Below are 22733 nucleotides of genomic sequence, written 5' to 3'. Positions count from 1 at the left end.
CAGCTACCATTCAAAATTCACACTTCTCAAAATTCAACCAAAGAATGTGTACAAAATGTGTACAACAGGGATAAAAATGGATGTAATTAAGAAAACAGAAAAAAGAGGCATTATGTTAAGGAAAACTGCTAGCAAAAATGTGTATACTAGACACATTTTCATATGCAGTTTTGCCTTTCAGGAGAAATGTGCACAGAAACACTGATGAATTATCATGGAATGTCGCAAAAACGTGGGAAACTGAACATTGGAAAGCTGAGAGAATGGAATTGAGACTACAGTTGGTAGGCAGCCCATCTGTCAGTGCCTTCGGCCTACAGGTCCCCCTGAATGTTTGGTCTGTGGGGAGCTCAGCATGCCAGTTGAGCAGAGAATACCTTGCACTGCAAGAGAAAGGTACCTCAAACTGTTGGCATTTCCTTCGGAGAATGGTAACTTCATTTGCCTGCAGAGGAGCCACATTCTGCTTGACTTGGAATGATAGCTTTTTGGTGTTATTCCATTGTTCTGGCAATTCCTAAAAGCAAACAAAGAAGAACCCTCAAACCTCTCAAAGCACTGCGGGCGGGGGGGGGGGGGGCTTGTTTGGTAAAACAAATGCAGGAAGGGTAAGAAGGGGGAAAATCTGAATATGAGGAGGAGGAAAGACACTTTGGTTTGGTAAGGGTCTGTGGAAATGTGCAGGTTTCTGAACTTAATCTGCCCCAACTCTGTTAATAAAGGTAAAGGTAAAGGGACCCCTGACCATAAGGTCCAGTCGTGACCGACTTTGGGGTTGCGGTGCTCATCTTGCTCTATAGGCCAAGGGAGCCGGCGTTTGTCTGCGAACAGCTTCCAGGTCATGTGGCCAGCATGGCTAAGCTGCTTCTGGCGAACCAGAGAAGCGCATGGAAACGCTGTTTACCTTCCCACCAGAGCGGTACCTATTTATCTACTTGCACTTTGACGTGCTTTCTAATTGCTAGGTCGGCAGGAGCAGGGACCGAGCAACGGGAGCTCACCCCGTCGCGGGGATTCGAACCGCCAACCTTCTGATCAGCAAGTCCTAGGCTCTGTGGTTTAACCCACAGCGCCACCCGCGTCCCTTACTCTGTTAATAATAATGGATAAATGCTATGATGCCGTACGTCCAAAGTGAAATCAATCATATTAAATAGATTGTAATGCACAATGGCTTCAATTGTGGCCAACATTGTGATCACTTTCAGATTGTGTTTATCGGATACATTCCCATGAACTTTCCTGATGTGTTATTTCTGGCCTGGTTTCCCACTATATTTATTTAGTCTTCTACATAGCATTGAGGTCATTGGATCACACTAAAAAATGGCAACATGAAAGATGAACAAATATGTATTGAGTGAAAACCATTTGTAATAACTCACGTGCAACTGCATATGGATTTCTTCAGGCATTTCTTCTCCATATAGTTTGAGCAACTCAATGGTTTGCTTTAGAGGCTCAAACATATTGTCAGTAGCTACCTGCCTTTCTTTGACCCTCATCAAGTGTCCCATCACTTCCACAAGCCCATCGTAGTCACCTTCCTTCACAGGTTTAGTTAAGCCTGCATTGACTTCTTTCATGAAAGTGGAAAGATCCTGAAGGCTGCAATGGAAAAGGTTCCAGTTGGGGTTAACTTTAACAGTACAAGGAACAAAACATTGGATTTATTTCTGATAGTTCTTTCTCATTATGGAAAGAGGATGGCATCCTTGGGGGGGGGGGAGAGGGATAACAACCTCTAACTACTTTGAGAAGGCACCAAACTACCATAAATAAACTTAGGGCTTCCATATGCCCTCTTTTTCCCGGACACACACCCTTTTTCAGCCTTAAAATTTCTTTCTGGGTGGATTTTTAAAATATAGCAAAATGTCTGGGTTTATGCATATACAGTGGTACCTCGGGTTACGAACTTAATTTGTTCTGGAGGTCTGTTCTTAACCCGAAACCATTCTTAACCTGAGGCACCCTTTCGCTAATGGAGCCTCCTGCTGCCACCGCGCCACCAGCGCATGATTTCTGTTCTCCTCCTGGAGCAAAGTTCTCAACCCGAGGTACTACTTTCAGGTTAGCGGAGTTTGTAACCCAAAGTGTTTGTAACCCAAGGTACCACTGTACACATATACACCTTTCCTGTCACTAGAGTTGAAGAGGAAACGGCTGCCTAGCCCCTTTCACATGACTAGAGTTGACCAATAGCTGGTTGTCACATGATTCTGTCCCTGTGCTGTTCTACCCTGTCGCGTGATCCACAGAGCTTGAGGCTGGAAACCCTGGAGGGAAATGCCCAGGAGCCCTGGTAACTCGGAGCAGAGGCTCAGTGGGTGGAGGGAAGCAAGGTTGATCCAAGCCCGCTTTTTTCGGGTTCAAGAGTGGCCGTGGCGAGTGGGGGAGCTGTTCTGCTCATTCACTGGCTGGTGGGTAGTTACTTTTGGCTATGCCAGCCCAATCAGAGTGGCTCACTCTGCACTTTATGTGGCTTTCGTAACAGTAGCAAATACACGAAGCAAGAATGTAAAACATGCACCATTATATGTCCAGGTCTCCATACATGCGTGTAACACCAATGCACTCTTAGTGAATGCAATCACTGTTACAAGTGTGGAGCTGGTTTCAGTATCTGGTACAAATTAAAAACAAACAAACACTGAGTTGGCTGAATATTTAAAAATAAAATATTTTCCTGTTCTGATCCTCATTGTTGTTTTTTTGGAGTATATGTGTGGCTTTATAATAACAATTTAAAATAATAATAATAAACTGCAAATGTGTCCTCTTCAAAATATGGCAGCCCTAGTTTTAAGCAACACTTTCTAACCATTTCCATCTTGCCCTCTTGCCATTTTTCTGGACCTCTAGGGTTTATCCTGAGATCCTATGAGTATGGAGAGAAAGATATTATTGATCCCACAACTGTCAGCCAAATGCAGTGTTTTATGTTATAAACCGCTCTGTGATCCTCCGATGAAGGGCAGTATGGAAGCAACAGCAACAGCAGCTGAAATTTTACCCATGTCTAGAAAGCTAATTCCAATATGATAATTGCCCAAGCTGGAATTCCTCTGACACCAGATTCTTCAGCTCTGGGATCTGACCTTTTCTTTCATGTTGCAAAGCAGAGCTTTTGTAATTGGGGGACCTGATAAGAGGTTTATAAAAGTAGGTCTCAAGTCACTTTTCTCCCTCTCTCATGACATATCCACTAAAACTGGATGTAAAGGTGGGTGATACAAGACAGACAAAAGGAAGTGCTTCTTCACACAAAATATAGTTAGGCTGCGTATAATAGGTGCTGATTCAAAGAATGCATTCGTAGGTTTGTATGCCAAGCACTGGCTGATGGTGGCCAATTACCATACGTGCAGGGAGAGGGGCTGTAGGAATGGAAAGCTTGGAAACTGACAAAATTATTCCCCACCCTACCTGGTGGTCACATGGTTGATGAGGTGCTGTTTGAACATCAGGCTCCAGCGTTTGATGGTATTCAGGAGCGCTTGCTTGAAGGGACGGCAGTCACTTTGCAGCCAACCGTTGAACACTCTGGTATTCTCAAACTTGGACACTTCTTCATAGAGCTTCTCATAAGTGTCAATCTAGAAACACCAGGGGGCGCTGAGATGCGATAGCTTGTGATGCAGAATTTCTAAACGCACATCAGTAACAGGAACAGAGGGAAATCATGATGGGACCACTATGGGCTATGGCATTTGAGTGTGTGGGTTCCCTCTGTAGCCATCTGGTTGTGAGCTAGAGTGCCCTAAGAGGAAAACCTACTTTATTTGAATTATTGAGTTCAGAGTTTGTGTCTCTCCCTGACAGGTGGATTCTAATCTGCTTTGCTCTGTGGGTGGGGACTTACAATCCCCTAGTGAAGATACGCATACTTGAAGGAAACAGGGCATACAGGGCTATGAAGGGGATAAAACCACTTATACACAGGGCACATAAGAACTCCTTTAAGGTAGGTATTTGTGCTGGGTGTGGGTCAGTTGTTAAAAAGTGCAATAAGAACATAGAAGAGAAATTTTATGTGCATTCCTGACAATGCCAGTTTTGCCAACTGGTGATGTAAGAAACAGCGATTTTACTCGTCTTTAGTGTGAAAATGCCCAAAGAATTGTGCATTGCTGAGGAAAGATGGGAACTAGGAGGAGAAAAGAGGAAACAGGAAAGCAATGGGGATGTTCCAGTGTTACTCACTTGCATGAGGGATGATGTAGGGTTATAAAGATGGAGTTGGTGCCATTGAGAACACAACACAACACACACATCAATTTGGATGAAACATATAGACATACTCCAACCCTCACCTGTAGCTGAAACTGGTCTAAGGTGGGCGCGACATGAGGCAAGTACTCCTCTGCGTGAGACTCCAGCTCTTCAGTGGTTAGAGCGTGGCCAAAAGTGAGGAAGCGCTGCATGAACTCGTGGGGATCATCCATCCAAAGGTACGAATATTTCTCAAATGAATCTTCGTATTCTTCACCTTGTTTCATGGCATTGACCACAATGTTCCCAATCTCCTCTCGTATCTCCATCAACTCTCCCATGTCTTCTAGGTCAACCTGAAAGCATCAGGGAATCATTAATGGAGTCACGAAAACAAAAGAACAAGCCGAGTATATGGGCTTCCCACTGGCATCTTGGCTGGAACATAGGATGCTGGACTAGGTAGATCTTTAGATCTTACGTTCACCAGATTCCAAATGAACAAAGTATCCATGCCAAGATATAACTTAACAACATTCACATATTCACACAAACATTGACTGACCAATGTTCCCTGTAGTATTTACAGGTGACCTGGAACTCTGAATAGTCAAAATCACACTCTGCAACCCAGCTGTACTTTCTAGGACTAAATTTGGTGGCTTGCCTAGAATCCTCGGATTCTGAAGTTTCCTTTTAATTTTATTTTTAAGTTATTGTGCCTACAACCTAAATGGAAATACATGGGTGACAACAGCAACCCTCCTGTCCTAAGGGTATGCAATCAGATTGCTTTATTGTTTTCCTTAGCGAGCATATGGAGAAAATATTTAACTATAGTCAAATGTGGAAACAGAGAGGGACCAAAGCATGCCTACCAATATGGCCGTTGCTTGCTTTCTGTCCACTGAGAATTGGTAATTATTTCACAGTAATTATGTGTCTCTTCTGGAACAAAATGCATTTATTTATTTATTTGTTCTTTTATTTATATATCTCTTATTTGCCAAAATGGCTTCTACAGAACGGAAAGAACATTGAAAAATAGCTGCCTGGAAGTCAGATGCAAGCATGGCAAGAGTTTGGGGGCAGCTAAGAATTCTGGGTGTGTAGACAGAAACATACGTTCCTGTGTTTTATTTTCATTACAAGACACATTCACAGGAATTCTCTTGTGAACAAAAATGATAAAACTGAGCATTACATGGGACCCGAAAGCAATGCTTACGAGTTCCTTATGAAGTATATGCTAGCCACTCATCCTACATACCATTACAAACCTTGGCCTGGTTTGAATGTCTCTTTAAACTGGGTGTTGTTAACCTAGCACCCACAGAAGTCTTCACTAGCCTCTCTGTGCGGAGGCCCCAGACCAACCTTATAGCTGGACTTTCCTTTTGCCAGTCGCGGTATCAGCTTAGCTGTGTCATAGATATCGTTCATCAGGTTTTCCACCAGTTCGAAAAAACCTTCCTCTGCTCCCACTTCCAGTGATGGACGATACCTCAATTCATCTTTATACAGCTCCATGCGCACTTCAAACAAAGGGGCTACAGCAGCCTGAAATGAACCGGTGTGTCCTTTATTAGTCAGTCTTCACTTTTGCATTCAAAGTACTGTTTACTACTGCTCTGTCAGTTCCCTGCCTTTATGACCACAACCACTAGGCCTTTTTGTATACAATTACCATTCCCCACGGGTTTCCGGCTGACGAGATTGCTGGCTGACGTCACAATTTATGGCACTAGCTCTCCACTGCCCTCCGAGGTTCAGGCAAGAGAAAGCCAGGATTTATGAGGTAAAATTCCTGGCAATGCTCCCCAGTTGCAGTTACTTTCCTGGCTTCAGCATTGTTGTTTCCCATCTCTCGCACTGAGCCGGGGGCCTTCCAAGACTTCAGAAGCCAATCACAAGCAACCCAAGGGGCATAGGGTAGACTCAGTTCCTTCAGGGCTACGTAAGCTCGCCATGTGGTGCAGAGGGCACTGCAGCCTTCTTTGGATTCCCCCTCCCCGTCCTTTTGTTCTAACAGTTAAATAAGCCACCTAGTTGGTGATAAACAGGCCTAGCCATGCAGGACCTTGCTATGGATTTACCCAGTGGTTGCATTCAGGACCAGGGAGGAATTTGCCTTGCAGACTAAGTGGGCTTGTCTGCAGTTTCTGCCCACCTCATAGAAATCACCACAACTTTTGGGTAGATAAGGCATTGGCTTGGATACTTAAGTCAGGGAGAGAAGGGTGGGGGGGGGCCCTCCATCCCGTGGCAATGGGTATCCCCTTGAGTCTGGAAGGGGTGTTTCCTGTCTAGATTAAGGTTACCAGATGTCCCCGTTTTCCCGGGGACAGTCCCCAGATTAACAGCTTTCTCAGCATTCACATGCACATAGCAAACAATAAGTGTCCCCGGATTCATTGAAAAGAAATCTGGTAACCTTAGTCTAGATGCCCAACTTGAGGGCTGAAGGGCTTTACTGCAGGTGATCAGATGGGGCCCCAGGGTGCTCAACCCTAGGGGTTGACAGTGGTCAACCCCTAATATCCATCAACAAGCAGGCAGGCTGGTTGATTTCAGAATACACACCCAATGCTTGCTTACATCTGTAATCAGTAAAAGTTGTGGACTTATTTGACACCAGCATTCACTACTAGCAAATAATATACAGGCATGCTCAGAAACCATAATGTCTCTGGATGGGAGTGGAGTTTGTCTACAATTTATACAAACTTCCCTTCCAATACCTTTTGCGAATTTCCTACCTTCCACCACCAAATCCTCAGTTAAAAATTAGAAATATACATATACCAGAATAAGCGGGTCTTAGTAAGAAAAAATGCTTGCATGCACACACCTTGCTTAATTGATTCCTATTGCAAAACCTTAGTTCTTTTGCTCACAAAGCTTGAATTTACTTAGTTCTGAAATTAAGCAACCAGAAGGTGGTGACAAAGCTCTGGCATGTGGTACTGATATCCACTGATAAATTGGTGCTTCAGGAAATACCCTCCCACCCTGCAGAAAGCTCACCAACGTACATCAGCAGACATGTTGCTGAGCAGAAATTGCAGCGATTTGCGGATAAACTTAAAGTAGCCATCTAAAATCATGTCATCTATGAATTCCACATAATTAGACCACATTCTTGTTGTCTTGTCTGCCTTGAACAATTCTGCATTTTCCTGCAAACAGAAAAATCATTACTTGGGATACGCATTGTAATAGACAGGTGAGATTCCTTCTCCTGATGATGTATGCTTTAATGGTGATAAAAGCCTAATGTTGTCTCATAAAACATTTGGGAAACTCCCAGAATTACACCAGTAATGTCAGAACTACCACCAGATGGAATGTTGATCCGGAATTCACTTGAGAGAAACTATCCTTAGGGTAGTCAAGATGTCAAATACATGATCAGATAATAATATTCACTGTTTCCTGTCATAAGTATGGACTTGCTTATACAGAATAGTATACTGAAAGAAGTTTTGGGTGCACCCGGATGCAAGTCTGTTCTTGAATTGGGGCTGTTTGTGCATGCACATTTTTTGCAGCATTGAAATTAAATTGTCTTTATCAAAATGCCAGTCTTCCTGTTGGAAACTGCCCAGAGTGGCTGGGTCAACCCAGTCAGATGAACGGGGTACAAGTAATAAATTAATATTGTATTATTATTATTTTCCAATTTAATCTGGATTGTCGCTTACCACAGGACATCTGATAAGTAAAAACAACCTGCTATACGTTCAGTGTCACCAATGTTAGCACATTTCTTTCCCCGAGTGGTTTGCTTTGCGGGCGTGCTGCTGCTTTGGTGGGTGGGCGGTCTCTTATTACTTGACCCCTACACGTTTTCTTCTCACCTGAGCTTCACCTGACCATTTTGTTTCTGGCAGCAGAGGGTGAGGGAGGAGCGACTGAGTGTTGGAGGGACCAGAAACAATAACAAAACCCACCCCCAATGCGTTATTCCACCAATATCAGTTCACCAGTGTGGACAGCAAATGGCAGAATAGCACCAAATGCCCATTGCTTAAAAAGTGAAAATATGTGAAAATTAACATGGCAATCACACACAAACACACACACGGGATTTGAATGACCATTTGTGATATAACGCCCACGTCTGGGAACAATCTCTGTAAAAAAAATAATTACCAGATATAAGCCCTACATAGAACTGTCTGCTGTTCTAACTCCTATGAAAACTCACTCTTTCTCACCTCAACCATAGCCTGGATCTTCTGCCCGGCATCTTTGATTGCACCATAGCGTTTGTGGATGTTTGTTTGTTTCCCATCCAGATCAAGAAGTGCTGTCTCCTTATTGTCTTTCCTTTCAAACAAAGGACTAGCTGACCATTCCTGTAAGAAGAACCAAATATATGGAACACGTCTTTTGACTGCAGCTTGAAAAAATAAGTCACCCGGCGAAGGGCAAAACTAAAAATTTCTAAAGGAGAATCTTTTTCTCTTTTTTAAGTGCCTAGTAGAATTCAGTAGTTGTCACATGCTACACACCTGCATAAGCTGCCCAATGTTCTCCACGTTTAATTTCGTTTTCTGAATTCTTGTCTCTAAATCATATAAGACATTTCGCATCTCCTGAATATAGTCCATAACATCTGGTCAGGTTATTATGGTGGGGAAAAAGACATAGTAATTAGCAGCTGACTCCCAAGGCTTCCCTTTGCCTTTTGTATCTAACCTCCTTAATAATAATAATAATAATAATAATAATTTTATTATTTATACACCACCCATCTGGCTGGCTTACAGCATATATAAAACATAGAAAAACATCAAACATTGAAAACTTCCTGTTACAGGGCTGCCTTCAGATGTCTTCTAAAAGTTTTCTAATTCTTTATCTCCTTGACATCTGACATCTCCTTGACAGGGAGGGTGCCACTGCTGTGAAGGCCCTCTGCCTGTAACTTCGCTTCTCGCGGTGAGGGAACCAGCGGAAGCCCCTGAGAGGAGAACCTCAGTGTCTGAGCTGAACAATGGAGGTGGAGATGCTCCTTTACGTATACTGAGCTGAGGTATTTTAGGGCTTCAAAGGTCAGCACCAACACTTTGAATTGTGCTCAGAAATGTACTGGGAGCCTGTGAAGATCCTTTAGGACTAGTGTTATATAGTCCCAGCGGCCACTCTCAGTCACTAGTCTTGCTGCCGCATTCTGGATTAGTTGTAGTTTCTGAGTCACCTCCAAAGGTAGCCCTGCGTAGAGCAGATTGCAGTAGTCTAGGTGGGAAACAACAAAGCATGTACTACTCTGGCGAGACAGTGCACAGGCAGGTAGGGTCTCAGCCAGCATACCAGATGGAGTTGGTAGACAGCTGCCCTGGACACATCTTTACCATCTCCAAAAATGTTGGTTGACACCAACATCCTCCCATTCCACTGATGAAGACAGTAAAATTCCGAATGGGACCTCTCTGGATTACTGGTTCAAAGTACACAGTATGGGGAGAAGTGGGATGCTGTCTGACCACATCTCTGCACTGTTTCTCCTCAGTAATATATAGCTGAAGTGGAAATGTGTGTCTGCCCCTGCAAGTAGCAGCTATTGAAGAAACGGAGCAGGAGGTGGTGATAAGTACACCCAATGGCACATCTTTTTCTTGAACTGCACATTGCCAGGGAAGCATTTATTTATTCACTTCTAAAATTTGTAGGCTGCCCTTCATCCCATCAAAGCAATCCCAGGGTGGTTTTCAACCTTATATAAAAGACAACAAATACATCAAAAGCACATCAGCAATTACAATGATAAATTAATTAAACTAATTATTAACAACAGCATGAGAAAACTAGAAGCAATGGGAGATCTTACTAATGTGCACCAAATGTCTGTGGTTAATAAGATTTTTTTTTAATTGTTGGCAGAATTCGAACAAAAGTCTCTGCCTTCTGTACTTCCAAGAAAAAGGGCATTCCACTGTATTTGGGGAGGGGGTGTTGTTCTTCTCTCGCATTACTATGCAGCAAGTCAGGAGAGCTTCCTGCCGCCTCAAATCACAAGGCCAAGGATGGATGGTATGGGAAAAGCTGCTTCAAGTAACAGCTGTGTGACAGGCCAGGAAAGACTTTAAATACTAATACCAAAACCTTAAATTGGGCCCTGTAGCTTAGAAGCAGTCGGTGCAAATCCTGAAAGCATTCTGCACTAGCTGCAACCTCTGCACCATCTTTGAGGACAGCCCAGTATTGAGCACATTACAGTAGTCTAGCTGAGAGACTATAAGAATGTCAAGGCTGCCCTAATCCAGGAACGACACGCTAGTCAAGAGCTGTTAACAGGCAGGCATTCCTCCCCCCTGAGGCAACTTGTACCTGATGTGACACAGTGCTAGATCCAGCAGTGCCCCCAGGCTATAAACCACTTCCTTCAAGGCGGGTAGGTAGAACAAGCCTACATCCAATTCCCAGATGCAGGAGTTGTCCTCCAACAATATCTGGAGGCTCAGCGGTTCTCCAGTCCTCCTTTAAGAGGTACTAGTTGGTGCCCATTTTGTGTGAAGGCAGATGGGCTTCAACTTGCAAACTCTGGTGCTGAGCACTTCAATCGTTTGATCAATGCACTCAAAAAGGAAGGGCGGTGGGCTACAGTTTGTAACAAATCAATGACAAGAGTTTTGTACCTTCATTGCTCCAGTACAAGTTGGTCTCAGCTTTTCTCAGGCCAACGTCAATTTCTTGCAGCTCCCCCTTGACCAGTGGAAGTTCTACTGTCAAAATTGTCCTCTTGATCTAAAAGCAAGCAGCTTATTGTAATGCGCAGAGCTCATCTTGCTGAAGCTCGAGATGCATAGTGCTGTCTTAGGTAACACACTTCTCATCTCAACCCCTTCCAGGGCCAGCACCAAGCATGGCCAGGCATCTGCCAAGAGCCTGCACCTCAGCAGAGGGCCCACTGATAACAGACCCCTTGATCTCCTCTTCACCATTGCAAGTTGCTTGTTCACCAGCTTCTCCCTCTGGCCCAGACTGTGGTGATGAGAGGGAAAGGCAGTAAGCAGGTGGTACTAATGATGAGGAAGAGCAGCAGCAGCTGTCAGTGATAAGGAAGGCGAGGAAGTGGTCTCACTGAGGGAGTAGAACCCAGGCCCTCCAAAACCTGGAATTGGCACTGACTCCATCCTAGACACTTAGAGAGGTCTGGACCCCTGACAAGGAGTTTCTGCTGGGATCAATGGTGGGACATTAGGATTAGACTGAGCAGGAGATTTTGTACCTGCGGGGCTGAATTGCTGAGCCTGAAAGGACACTAGTGGGTGATTTAGACAAAGCAATAAACTAGCATAGCAAAAGAGAGAAAGTGACTTGTCTGTACTGTCTTGTTCTGCCTTATTCCTTTAAGTTTTGTAGAATGTACAGTGGTTTCCCATTGTGCTCAGACACTATTACTGGGCACAGCAGTTAAGAGTGATGGATTAGAACAGGGACCATGAAGATCACTGGGTCATCTTGGTCCAGTTACTACCTCTCAGCCTAATCAACTTCACAAGGTTGACACGAGGATTAAATAGGGGTTAGGGAGAATAATGTATTCTACCATGAGCTCCTTGCAGAAAAATGCAGACTACAAGCCAAAGGAAAAAATACACAGCTACTTCTTTATTCCCTAGATAGATAGATAGATAGATAGATAGATATACCTTGTTATACCAGCCAACTATGAGATCTAAGTTGTCCACAAACTTCCGAAATGTTTCATTCTGAGAAAAGAGGCTTCCAGCACTGTCCGGAATTTCCTTCTGCTGCTGAAAGTTCAGGTACTTGACTTCACGAAGAACAGCTACAAGCTACACGATAATATAGCAGTGAGAAAAGAATCCCCTTCTATAAATGGAAACACCCACCCCCCCCCGATCTAATGGCATGGTCTTCCGCTCTCTGAATGAAGACCAGGCACTTGGAAGAGTAAAGGAACAGAGTGTGGTTCCACACCAGGCATTTACTGTGGAACTTCTATGCTCACTTGCTTTTTACAGAACATCCACATGACGCCACCACTCAATCACTACCATTCTTTTTCAAAAAACAAAACAAAACCTGGGGTTCTCCTGTCTTTTCTCAGAATACAGAAAGAACGGAAGAGTGGTGCAATCTTCACAAGTGGATATGCCTTTAGTGCTCCTCTTCATGCCTTTTTAAAAGGGTGGGATTTCGACTAGCACCATTCAAGGAAAGTAGACTTACTGGGAAAGTGGAAACTATTCACGGTTCAGTGCGCCTCCATTATAACATTTGGGGTGGGCACTATTTTATGACCTTGTTGTTGTTTTTTTGGAAGTACAGGAATGTAACAGCATATAGCATCACCGTAGTAATGTAGCGTTATACCACTATAGCACTATATCACTATAGTGCAAGAATAAATTTTCTAACACAAAGCAGCCAGAAATCACATGCTAGCATGCTCTCTTCCTATTCACACACCTCTTTGCTGAAATTCACACTAATAAGATTAGTCTCTGGATCTCTATGGATCAGTGGCTGCTCTAGGTTGAACTGGCAGTCTCTGTCAACCCGGCCAATCCAATCTGCATAAATTTTCTCACGGTAACCTTGCAGCAAACGTATCATTTCATCATACTTTGCATATATCAGCTTGGCCTCAGAACTGAACATAACCCTGCAGAAAGGAGAAAAGCTCAGTTTCATATGGGCAGTAGAATTTAATTGACACTGCAAACGAAACTGCCTTATAGCTTTTAATAGTACTTCAGTAAATAGCGTGTGGGTAATGCGAGTTATAAACGATTTGCTACTCACGGATGATCGATGGCTCGCAAGTCTTTCCTTGGGAGCTGCAATCTTTCCTGGAGTTCCAAAGCCCACTTCAGTTGCCCGGCAACAGGGGGCATGTTTTTGCTAAGGGGAGGCACACCATCACCTGCTGCAGTGGCAGCTATTTGGGCATCATATAAAATCTTTGCATTGTCCAGCTCAACATTGAACATCTCCAGAAGGGTAGCATAGTGCGGTGCTACGTCTGCCTTTATTAATGGTCGATCCAAAAGGGATGCAAACATATGGATTTGCTAGAGAACAAAAATAACAAAGAAGGTCCCAGTTTTTAAAAATGATATGTTCTCTGAGCTTTCATTTGTAAATCCATTCTGAATTATGCTAAGCAAGTGGACCTGCAATAACATTTTGCAGTAAGAACTTTCTTCCTAAGAGGCGTGTTCCTGTTTAGGGTTCTAGCTAGACAACCATATTCTCCTCCAAAATGTTTTATTCCATTTCCCTCCCTAGGTTTTCTGATTTTCTTTTCCATCTGACACTCAACATGCCATGGGCCACTGAGTATACTCAATCTGCCTTGTGCCTTTTTTTTTTTTTTTTTTTGCAGGTGTTTAATTCTGTAAACCTTGGGTTCCCCCCAAGACATGCTAAGAGCTTTCCAAGTTGTTCTATCCAGGTTTACTATTAGAAGGAGTGATCCACATTGACTCACACCCCAGTTCTAGTAAAAGCAACTTTAAACCAAATCAAATAGATGACATCAGCTTCCGTTCTCCCTGGTCAGCTCTACCACAACCTTTACGTGTTATAGCAATTAATTTAATATCGGCAAATGGCCACAATCACTCTGTTGCATTGGTGACTGACTACCTTTGTATGCACTGCTGTCCGGACTGGAGACTAAACTTGATATACAGTGGATGCTCGGGTTGCGAACGTGATCCATGCGGGATGCACGTTTGCAACCCGCAGCCGTGCGTCTGCACGTGCGCGGGTTGCGATTCGGCACTTCAGCCCATGCACAAAGTGCGATTTAGCACTTCTGTGCATGCGCGACCGCCAAAACCCATTCCAGTACTTCCAGGTTTCGGCGCTCTGTAACCCAAAAAAACACAACCTGAAGCGTCTGTAACCCGAGGTATGACTGTACTTGTTAATTGGGATAATGGTAAACCATTGGTAAACCATTATTACCATTTTTATAGTCATATGATTACATGATTCCTAGCGTCCATTTATCAATTTAACAGGCCATCTACTGGCGTCTAAACAAAATCAATAAATCATAATGAAAGCAGACATTATACACAACTCATTAAACACAATTATTAAAAAGAGTAGAAAATGAGGAGAGTACTCAGAAAGCGGCAGTGAAAGCTTTCGTTGTTGTTTAAATGCGTTCAAGTTAGTTCACCTACACTCAAAGCTTGCTACTGGGACAGTTTCAAGATGTCACTATTGGCAAATCGGGACCAGCTTACCTACAAGATTGCCTTGCCTCACATGTGCCTGCTTGACCACTTTGATCAGCAGAATTGGCACTACTAGAGGTGCCATATAATACCTGTTCTGCATTTGTAAGAACTCAGTTGTTTAGTGTGACAGGCAGTACCTGCCCTTTGGAACTCCCTGCCTTTTGAGATCAAGCAGATCCCATTAACAGTTAGCCGTGGTACAGAAGACTGAACAGGCAAAAATGGTCACTGGCTTATCATTTTCCTTGCTATGGTGAGATGTAGTCTGTTCCTACTTAAATCATTGTCATCATTTCTAAATCTGCATCTATACATACACATGAACGTGTGCAAACTTGGTACAAAGCTGTATTCTCTTTTTCCCCTCTCATTTGGCGATTATAAATGGCACTCAAAGAAGTAGAAAGGAGGTGGGTTGACACTGAGAGAGACCCCACACAATCCTGCTGTTTACTACACTAGGGGATGTTTGCTTGAAAATTTAATGCTAATCTTCAGTGGGCTCAGATCTGAAAAAGCAAAGTATTTTCTTCCTTGCATGGGATGGACCTTCCATGGCAGCAAGGGACAAAACTGGCTTCTTTACCTGCAGGTAAAATTACTCCTTGCTCCACTGCAGATAAAGCTATCTGGGTTTAGGTTAAACACAGGAATGTATGTACCTTGACAGCAGATTCAAAACTGGAGCAGTCAACAAATCCTTGATAGAAAATGGTGGACAGCCGTCGATCCAAATCCTGAATTTTGATCTGGAAGTCTGCAAAGTCTTCATCAAATTGCTTTCAATTATAATAATAACAATCAACAACAACAACAAAAATGAGTTAGAACAATCATGTACCATCTCTGTTGACTTTTAAATGTTAATTAAACCGAAGTAGAAAATAAGCTAGGCCAACTACCTTGAAGAGAATACATTTGCTGCTATAGTAATTAGAGCACATTGGGATTTTGTCCCTTACAGTAAGCAAATAATTTAAGCCATCTACATATGAATAAATTTCCCATATTGAAATTACTAACCTCATCTGCCGGATCTAAAGGATCATATTTGCACTCAACAAAGACCTTAACATATTCGAGAACCTCCTCATAAATTTGAACCACCAGCCTCCCTAAGATATTGCCTCTCACACCTCCCAATTCAATTTTCTCCAGTTTGAGAAATTCAATTGAAGTCATGTATAGTTCCTAAAAAAAATTAACAAATGAACAACAGTTATCTACTGCCTCCTTCTTTTGAATACACTTTAAATGACTTGGTTTTGCTGTTAATCAGCTCTCTTTACATTCCTTAAACAGGAAATGCTTTTTTACAAGTGGTTTCAACACTGATTATTTTAAAAAATAACAAGGGTCACTAAAATTTACTTTGTCCAATGTTATCACTTTTAAATATACAGCTTTCAGAAAACAAAAATATGGTCTGTGATTTTAAATATGATTACACACATGCACACACATTTTTGGGTTCTGGGCAACTTTTAGCTATGGTTGTTTCTTATTTTATATAGTTTAATTCTCACCTCTATTGTCTTCAGTCTGTGAAAAAATGAATTCATTCTAGTGAAAACTAGCGTAGAAGGGAACTCCCAGTACTGGGGTTCTTTGTCCTGCAAACAGAAATAAGAGAGTGTGACGAACTCTATACAGTATAGGAAGCAGCTGCCTTTAGCTGCAACTCTAAGGCCCCATTTGCACTATATATATTTAAATTGGTATCCTACAGTAGTATTATCTGTCTAAGGATGTGTAGGTCAGAGAAGCTGAATAAGAAATAGTTTTGTTAAAGGACAATGAACAACACATCTTCCCCCCTTAAGCTACTTTCTCACTCTGCTTTCAGCCCTGCTTCCTGCTTAGGCCTAGCCTCCTAAACAAGATATGGGAGGTGCCCTTAAAGGTATATTCAAGTACCACTTGAAACTGCCATGCTTTCTCCCACAGGATCCTGGGAACTGTAGTTTATTAAGGATGCTGAGAGCTGTTAAAGGTAAAGGGACCCCTGACCATTAGGTCCAGCCTACCATCAAGGCATTAAAGTGTGAACGACTTATCTGATGCTGGTGAGCATGCTGTCATTGCGGCTGTTATGTACTGAAGTTCTCACCCTGGGCCAGCAGGGGGATACTGTAGATAGTTCAGGTCCACAAATGCAAATAAGGGATTGAAAGTGACATTCAGTGATTGGATAGTTACAGAAAATGGTTACTGTTGCGTTCTGGTGGAGCTCTATATAAGCAGGCTGGCTGAACCCTTCAGTTCAGTTCTGTTCCAGTTTACAAATAAAGAGCTGCTTTGGAGAAATCGCTGCGTCGTCTGCTATGTCTACCCACAACTTAACAATATGGATATGTATGTAGCTTTGTTATAAATTTATATCTGTAAAATCAAATAAAAACATTTTTTTAAAATAAATAAAATAGTTTCCCACATTATTAAATGGAATAACTTATACAGAATGTGCTGCACTGTGAAGTTCTGAGCAATGCTTTCTCTGAGAACCAAAGTCCACTGGTATCAGTAACCCACCTTAAAAAACTTGGGCATCATATCTGTGCAGCAAACGTCGTAAGTCTTGTAGAGTTTCTCTATCACGGAGATACCCAGCTTGATCCCTCCTAGCACCTCTTCAATTTCACCTTGTAAGCCCTTGAGCACTTCCTCGGGACTCAGAAAATTACGTGTCTAAATAGAAAGCAATGTAGTCAAAGATGACGCTTAGGTGAACAGGGCACATTAAAGCAAACTGGAAGTAGAACCCTGCAACAGTTTGGCAGTGCAAGGCAGTACATTGATGAATCAGCCCCTTCAGGTAGTTGTTATATTGCTCATAATTTATCAACACAAAGTGTGCTTGTTACAGCAGGAAATAATGGCTTTCATTGATGCTGTGATTTAGGCTCCTCCACTGCCTCGTTATGCACATGCAAAGTGATTGGTCAAACTGTCTACAAATCTCATCCAAATGGGAGGACAATCAATGGTTGGGACTCTGTGACAACAATACCACTGACCACCTATACTCCTGACTTTCCGCAGCACACCTAAGCACGTGTACCATTCATTTTTCCTTTGACTGTTGAAACACAAATGTGGGCAGTCCTGAGCTCACAACTGGAATTGACCAACTTCTTACTTGTTTCAGTGAATCAGGTATGCACCACAAGATAGAAGCAAGAAGGGCAAGTCCTCCCAGTGCAACAATTTCTGCTGAACTTTTGCACTCGCTTTAGGCTCTTAACCAAACCTGCCCAGGCCCTGTTTCATTTTCTATTCCCCACCCCACCTTCCAGTTAACCAGTTTCAGCATCTGCAAAATAAATGTGGCTGAAACTATATTTAATGGCTGCAGTCACCAAAACCAAAACCAAATGGAAATTAGAAGAAACGAAGAAAAGAATATGGGGAAGGGGGCTGGGAATCCCCCCAATCTAGAACTTTATTTTCACAGAACAGTACCAATTCAATGAAGAGGTTACAGATCTCCTGCAATACGACAATGATCCGGGATGGAATGTTGTAGTACTCAGAATTGGCCCAGATCAAGCATACGGTGTACATGACATTGCTGATGAATGGAGGAAGCTGTGTGGACATATTAAAAAAAGAAAAAGTAAAGGTTTCAAACAACTAAATTTCACATGTTTAAGGTAAGGTGGTTTATTTTTAACTTGAGCTGTATGCAAATGGCCTCTAAAAATTCTCCACCCTATTTTTGGACGGACAAATTTACTGAATTTCTCCAAAGGGAGGATAAATTCTTCAGCAATAAGTGACGCCACACTTGCATCACTTATTTACCCCAAGGAAAGGCATGAGGCAGAGTGCATGCCTAAAACCCAAGAATTCCTGCAGGGATACGGATTCCTGTGAGTAGCTGGGCATTCTTCATCTCTGTTTAAAATATTGGTGGGTAGGTGGGAAACTTGTAGGCAGTGGTGGAGCTTCATGCTCCGGCACCAGGGTGCGGAGGGCAGGCAAGGACGGGGATGGCACGCGTCCCGGGGGCGTGGCATGCCGCCTGTGGGGGTGTGGCGTCCAGCGCGGGCAGGGGGGCAACCGCAATGGCACCCCACCAGGATCGCACTGACGGGGGCGGTGCACTCCCCCCACACTCCTCTTCCTCCACCACTGCTTGTAGGAACATCACAACATCCACGGAACTCTAGTTACCAATCTCAGACTTCTGAACGTTGGCTCTTGTTCCTGGACCAAACTTATTGTTGCTACTTCTTGTCAGAGCACTTGGACTCGATTCTGCACTTTCCTAGCTACTAAGGACTGCTTAGGCTACCCTTAGATTGCATTATTAAATGTTAAGAAATGAACTTCTTTACTTGCAGGTAAGTACAGCTCTGATTGGTTGGGTGGAAGCTAGGACATAAGCTCCTCTTCACAGAGGTGTTTGTAGGCCATTGAAAACAGCCTTTTTTTTGAACTTTTTGGATAACGATGGACTTCTTGGTGAACATTCACCATAGTGCTACATAGAATATAACCCTCAGTAAAGTATCGTGGAAGACACACAAAATGTATACACCAAGCCTGCCCAAACTGTTGCCTTCCAGATATTTTTATACACCATTGTAGCAGTAAAAATGGCTAGCAATTCATTTTTTAAGAGGGTCTTAGCAGTGATGCATAAGCAAGGTGGCCTATTTTAATTCTCAAATGTTATTTCCCCCCTTTAATATATATACCTGATGATATTCAGCTTGTTCCACTTCTTCCAATACAACTTTCAGTGGCTGCAAGTACAAGTTAATATCATCAGCCTCCTTCAGTCCTGTATAAAACAAAAATGACAGAGTAGGTAAATTAAGGAGGGGCTTGAAAGCCATTTGTTACATATGACCCCAAACAACTTGCTGGCGGTCATTTATTTTAAGAAAGGAGGTAGTACCTGCAGAGACGTCCTTGAAAACATTCCTGAGTGCTGGCCAGTAACAGCTCTTTGCCCTCTCCAAAATATCAGCAATCTTTTTCACCTGAGGGGCATACAGCTGGGAGAAACAAAAACACAAAACCCCCAACTTTAGCAACTTGCTTTCATGACCATATGGTGGTTTGCAGCCAGGTCTCATGAAGTGCCCATAAACTCCCACCTACCTGTTCATTTATGCACTGCAGGTTAACCTGCCGGCTGTACCAGAAATCAAATTCCACTCTGGGTAATGGGTTCAAGCCATCCAGAAGAGGCTGTGCTGAGTCTTTGCTCAGGATATCTCGTATCTGATGAGACCAGTCAATGATGATGGTTTCAATGGAGTGTAACAGTGTACTGTCCACAGCTCTAGGAAGCCTGAAAGAACCCACAAAGGACAGTATGGTGAAAACAGTTTTAACTTCTCATCCAGAAACAACTTGCATAGCAGTTATTAACCTCTTTGGGGTCACAGGCCCCTTTGAAAATCTGAGGAAACCTATGGAATCCCTTCCAATGCACATAAACACATACACAATTTTGCATACTATTTATTTTATTGTTTGGGGGGTTTTTGCACTTGGTTCACAGACCCCTTAAAAGTGGACCTCCTAGGTGCCATGGGCCACAAGTTAAGAACCTCTGAACTAAAAGTTAATAAAGGGAGCTCCATTCAGTTACTAGCCAGCCCGGCTATAATATAAAACTCAGTAAATTGTTCCAGGATCTCTTTAGCTGCAGGAGCACTGCCTAATGGTCCTTGGATTCCCTCCTAGGTGCCTGTGCCTTTACAACCAGGAACATTTGTATTTCCCTTTGTTTGGGCCATCACTCTTCCTTGATGGTGGGCATCTCTGAGGATCACAGCATGGAGGCATGCCAAATACATACATGCAAGTAATTGCCCCTTAGGGATGAGAGTAGCCTTTTAAAAAACAAATAAATGAAAATAATGGGTTCTTCATATGCTGCACATACACAATGTACAAGACAACAAGAAGTATAGACATTGGCAGACATTATTTTAGGGCACCCACGTGTCAAACATATCCACTGAACTCTCCAAGGTATCTATGTGATCTGGCAAAGGAAGCAGTGTTTTCCCTTTGATCTTTCCTCCCATCACAAACATCTCATTCTTCAGTCTGTGGGCTGCCCGTATAACATCATCAGCCACCACTTGAGGCCATCCAGCAAGGTTTTCGTGCTTCATAAATAAGGAATAGACCACCTAGAGGGAAATAATTGCTCTGTTTCAAACATTACTGATCACAGGACTATATCAAATTAGTTTTAATAAAATCTAAAACTTTTCTGGAAAAGTCCAGCCTCTTTTTTTAAACATCCCAGTAGCTGGAACGTCTTTTTTGGAAGTCATGGTCCTATGATTCTGATAGCCACCACAGCACCGCAATGCCATTGTAACATCAGTATTGCATTACACTGGTGCAATGGTAATGCACCACTTCAATGTATTGCCTTTCACCAGTGCAGGAACATGGCAGTGAGCCTAACCCTGCCCAGCTGGAATAACTTGAGGACAGAATTGCATTGTTAGGCTTTGTCAGGCAGCCCAGCATACAGAAGCTGTGATAAGGGCAAATCGCACACTAGGGATATTTAGGAAAGGGATCCAAAACAAAACTGCCAATATTGCAATGCCTTTCTACAAATGTGTGACCACATTCGGAACACTGAGTGAAGTTATGTTTGCCACATCCCAATGGCGATATTGTTGAGCTAAAGAAAGTGCTGAAAAGGGCAACAAACTCCATACCTTTGTATCCTCCCTTTTAAAGTTTTTGTTGAGTTGGCTGCTTTGTAAATATCAAGTTTTACAAAGATGGGCAAACCCTCACCGCCACAGTCCCAAAACAGCTCTATTAACTATGTATCCCATTCTCTGCCTCATGTCATTGTGTGGTTCTCTTATGACTACGCCCTCATATGCTTGTTTAAAAAGAGATATAATTCAGTGAACCGCTAAGAGAAACTGAATACCCACCTCTTCCACGACAGCCATCATCTGCTCTACAGGGGAGGGGCTGAGATCTCCAACAAGGAGTAAATCCAGAAAGTTCTCTTTGTTAACATTTTCACGCCTCTTTTTCACAAAATAAATTCCTTTATTCTTCAGTGTTGCTGGGAAGCCAAGACAAGGAACTAGTTGTCCAGTGGGATTGAGGGTGATCACCAGTGCTGTCACATCATGCTTCTCATAGAACTCATTGAGCATGGAGTGGACTTCCTCACTGGTTGCAAACTTGGTCCATTTGTCAGGCTTAACATGGAGAAAGAGGGTGCAGTAATTCTCTATGAAGTCCAGTCGTTTGTCAGTCGCCATCTTGATTCCTCAGTTGCAAACGACTTGAAAGGAAAAAAACTGACCAGGTAACCAACTGGAAAGTCTTTCTTTCCTGTCTTGAGAAGAAAACATCCTTGTCAACACGTTTCAGAATACCTATCCAACCTGTTGCGAACCATGCTAAGCTTTCTAGCTTCCCCATACATATCTGCACTATGGAATTCATTGCAACTGAATGGGGGCAGGGAAGGATTATTTGGGTTTAATTGCAGATGACAGCTTAATTATAGGGCATGTAAAAGCTCTTTGCATCTGATGCATCTGTGTATAATCAACAAAGGTCAGGCAGGAGCTGGATCACATCCATAGCCCTCATCATCTAACGCCCCTCACCTTGTGATCCAAACCTCCATATATTTGAATATGGGGAGCCAGTAGGCATGGTCCCACCCACTGTCTGTCCATGTGTTGATTATATGGAGATATTTTGCATGTACAGGGCTAAAGTCTTCATCCTATATGACCATAGCAGTGCCATGCATGTGATGGGAAACATGATTTTAACATTGCTTATGTTCTTGGGGTTCTTAAAATTACAAATAGCAGCCAGAAGCGATCCCCCCCAAATCCCAATAAGAACCATATATGGAAGAGGGGACTACTTTTCTCCTGTGCTGTTGTCCCAATTAAACCCTGCCCCTAAAGCTGATATTCGGTTGGGAGAAAAGGTTCCATTGGTGCCAGTGGAACTTCCCTTCTGTGCCAAACAGTAGCTTTTTTGGGGCGAGGGAGGGCTCACTGAGACCACTGTGCAGAGGGAAAGGGTTATATTTCCCTTTCTTTGAACACTGCAGTCCTGACCCTGATCACCCATCCCTTTGCAAATACTGTTTGCCATTAAAATCCTCACACATACACACAATATTAAATCACATACTATGTAAATGTCATATATTGTTTAGCTTTCGGCAGGGGCAGAGTCTGTGCACTTGCCAGTTTGTTAGTGATGTAGATCATATTTTGGAGCACCTAGAAAGGAAGACAATATGCTGGC

General features: G+C 42.9%; 1 protein-coding gene across 2 annotated transcripts in view; it reads right to left on the bottom strand.

Moving 5' to 3' along the window:
* The window catches only part of DNAH17 (dynein axonemal heavy chain 17), a 103319-nt gene extending 81583 nt beyond the window's left edge, over positions 1-21736 (bottom strand). The window contains exons 1-22 of one of the 2 annotated variants that reach the window (XM_079965300.1): positions 21380-21736; positions 20412-20605; positions 19560-19752; positions 19354-19453; positions 19151-19236; positions 17910-18035; positions 16980-17135; positions 15974-16060; positions 15471-15638; positions 15110-15226; positions 12997-13265; positions 12661-12856; positions 11877-12023; positions 10860-10968; positions 8733-8836; positions 8436-8576; positions 7251-7394; positions 5593-5775; positions 4317-4571; positions 3430-3599; positions 1386-1608; positions 401-517 (exon numbers count right to left, since the gene is read on the bottom strand). In XM_079965300.1, coding sequence (XP_079821426.1) covers positions 401-517; positions 1386-1608; positions 3430-3599; positions 4317-4571; positions 5593-5775; positions 7251-7394; positions 8436-8576; positions 8733-8836; positions 10860-10968; positions 11877-12023; positions 12661-12856; positions 12997-13265; positions 15110-15226; positions 15471-15638; positions 15974-16060; positions 16980-17135; positions 17910-18035; positions 19151-19236; positions 19354-19453; positions 19560-19752; positions 20412-20605; positions 21380-21718 — 3624 coding nt within the window. In that variant the 5' untranslated portion in view covers positions 21719-21736. Of the gene's footprint in view, positions 1-400; positions 518-1385; positions 1609-3429; positions 3600-4316; positions 4572-5592; positions 5776-7250; positions 7395-8435; positions 8577-8732; positions 8837-10859; positions 10969-11876; positions 12024-12660; positions 12857-12996; positions 13266-15109; positions 15227-15470; positions 15639-15973; positions 16061-16282; positions 16301-16979; positions 17136-17909; positions 18036-19150; positions 19237-19353; positions 19454-19559; positions 19753-20411; positions 20606-21379 lie in introns of those variants that run through there. The other variant, XM_079965301.1, reaches the window with a different exon arrangement.
* Between the last annotated feature and the right edge of the window lie 997 nt (positions 21737-22733).

The sequence above is a fragment of the Podarcis cretensis genome (genome assembly GCF_951804945.1).
Source record: "Podarcis cretensis genome assembly, chromosome: 2".
Taxonomy (NCBI): domain Eukaryota; kingdom Metazoa; phylum Chordata; class Lepidosauria; order Squamata; family Lacertidae; genus Podarcis; species Podarcis cretensis.
Note: the sequence above shows the minus strand (reverse complement) of the source record. Positions and strands in the feature narration are given on the sequence as shown.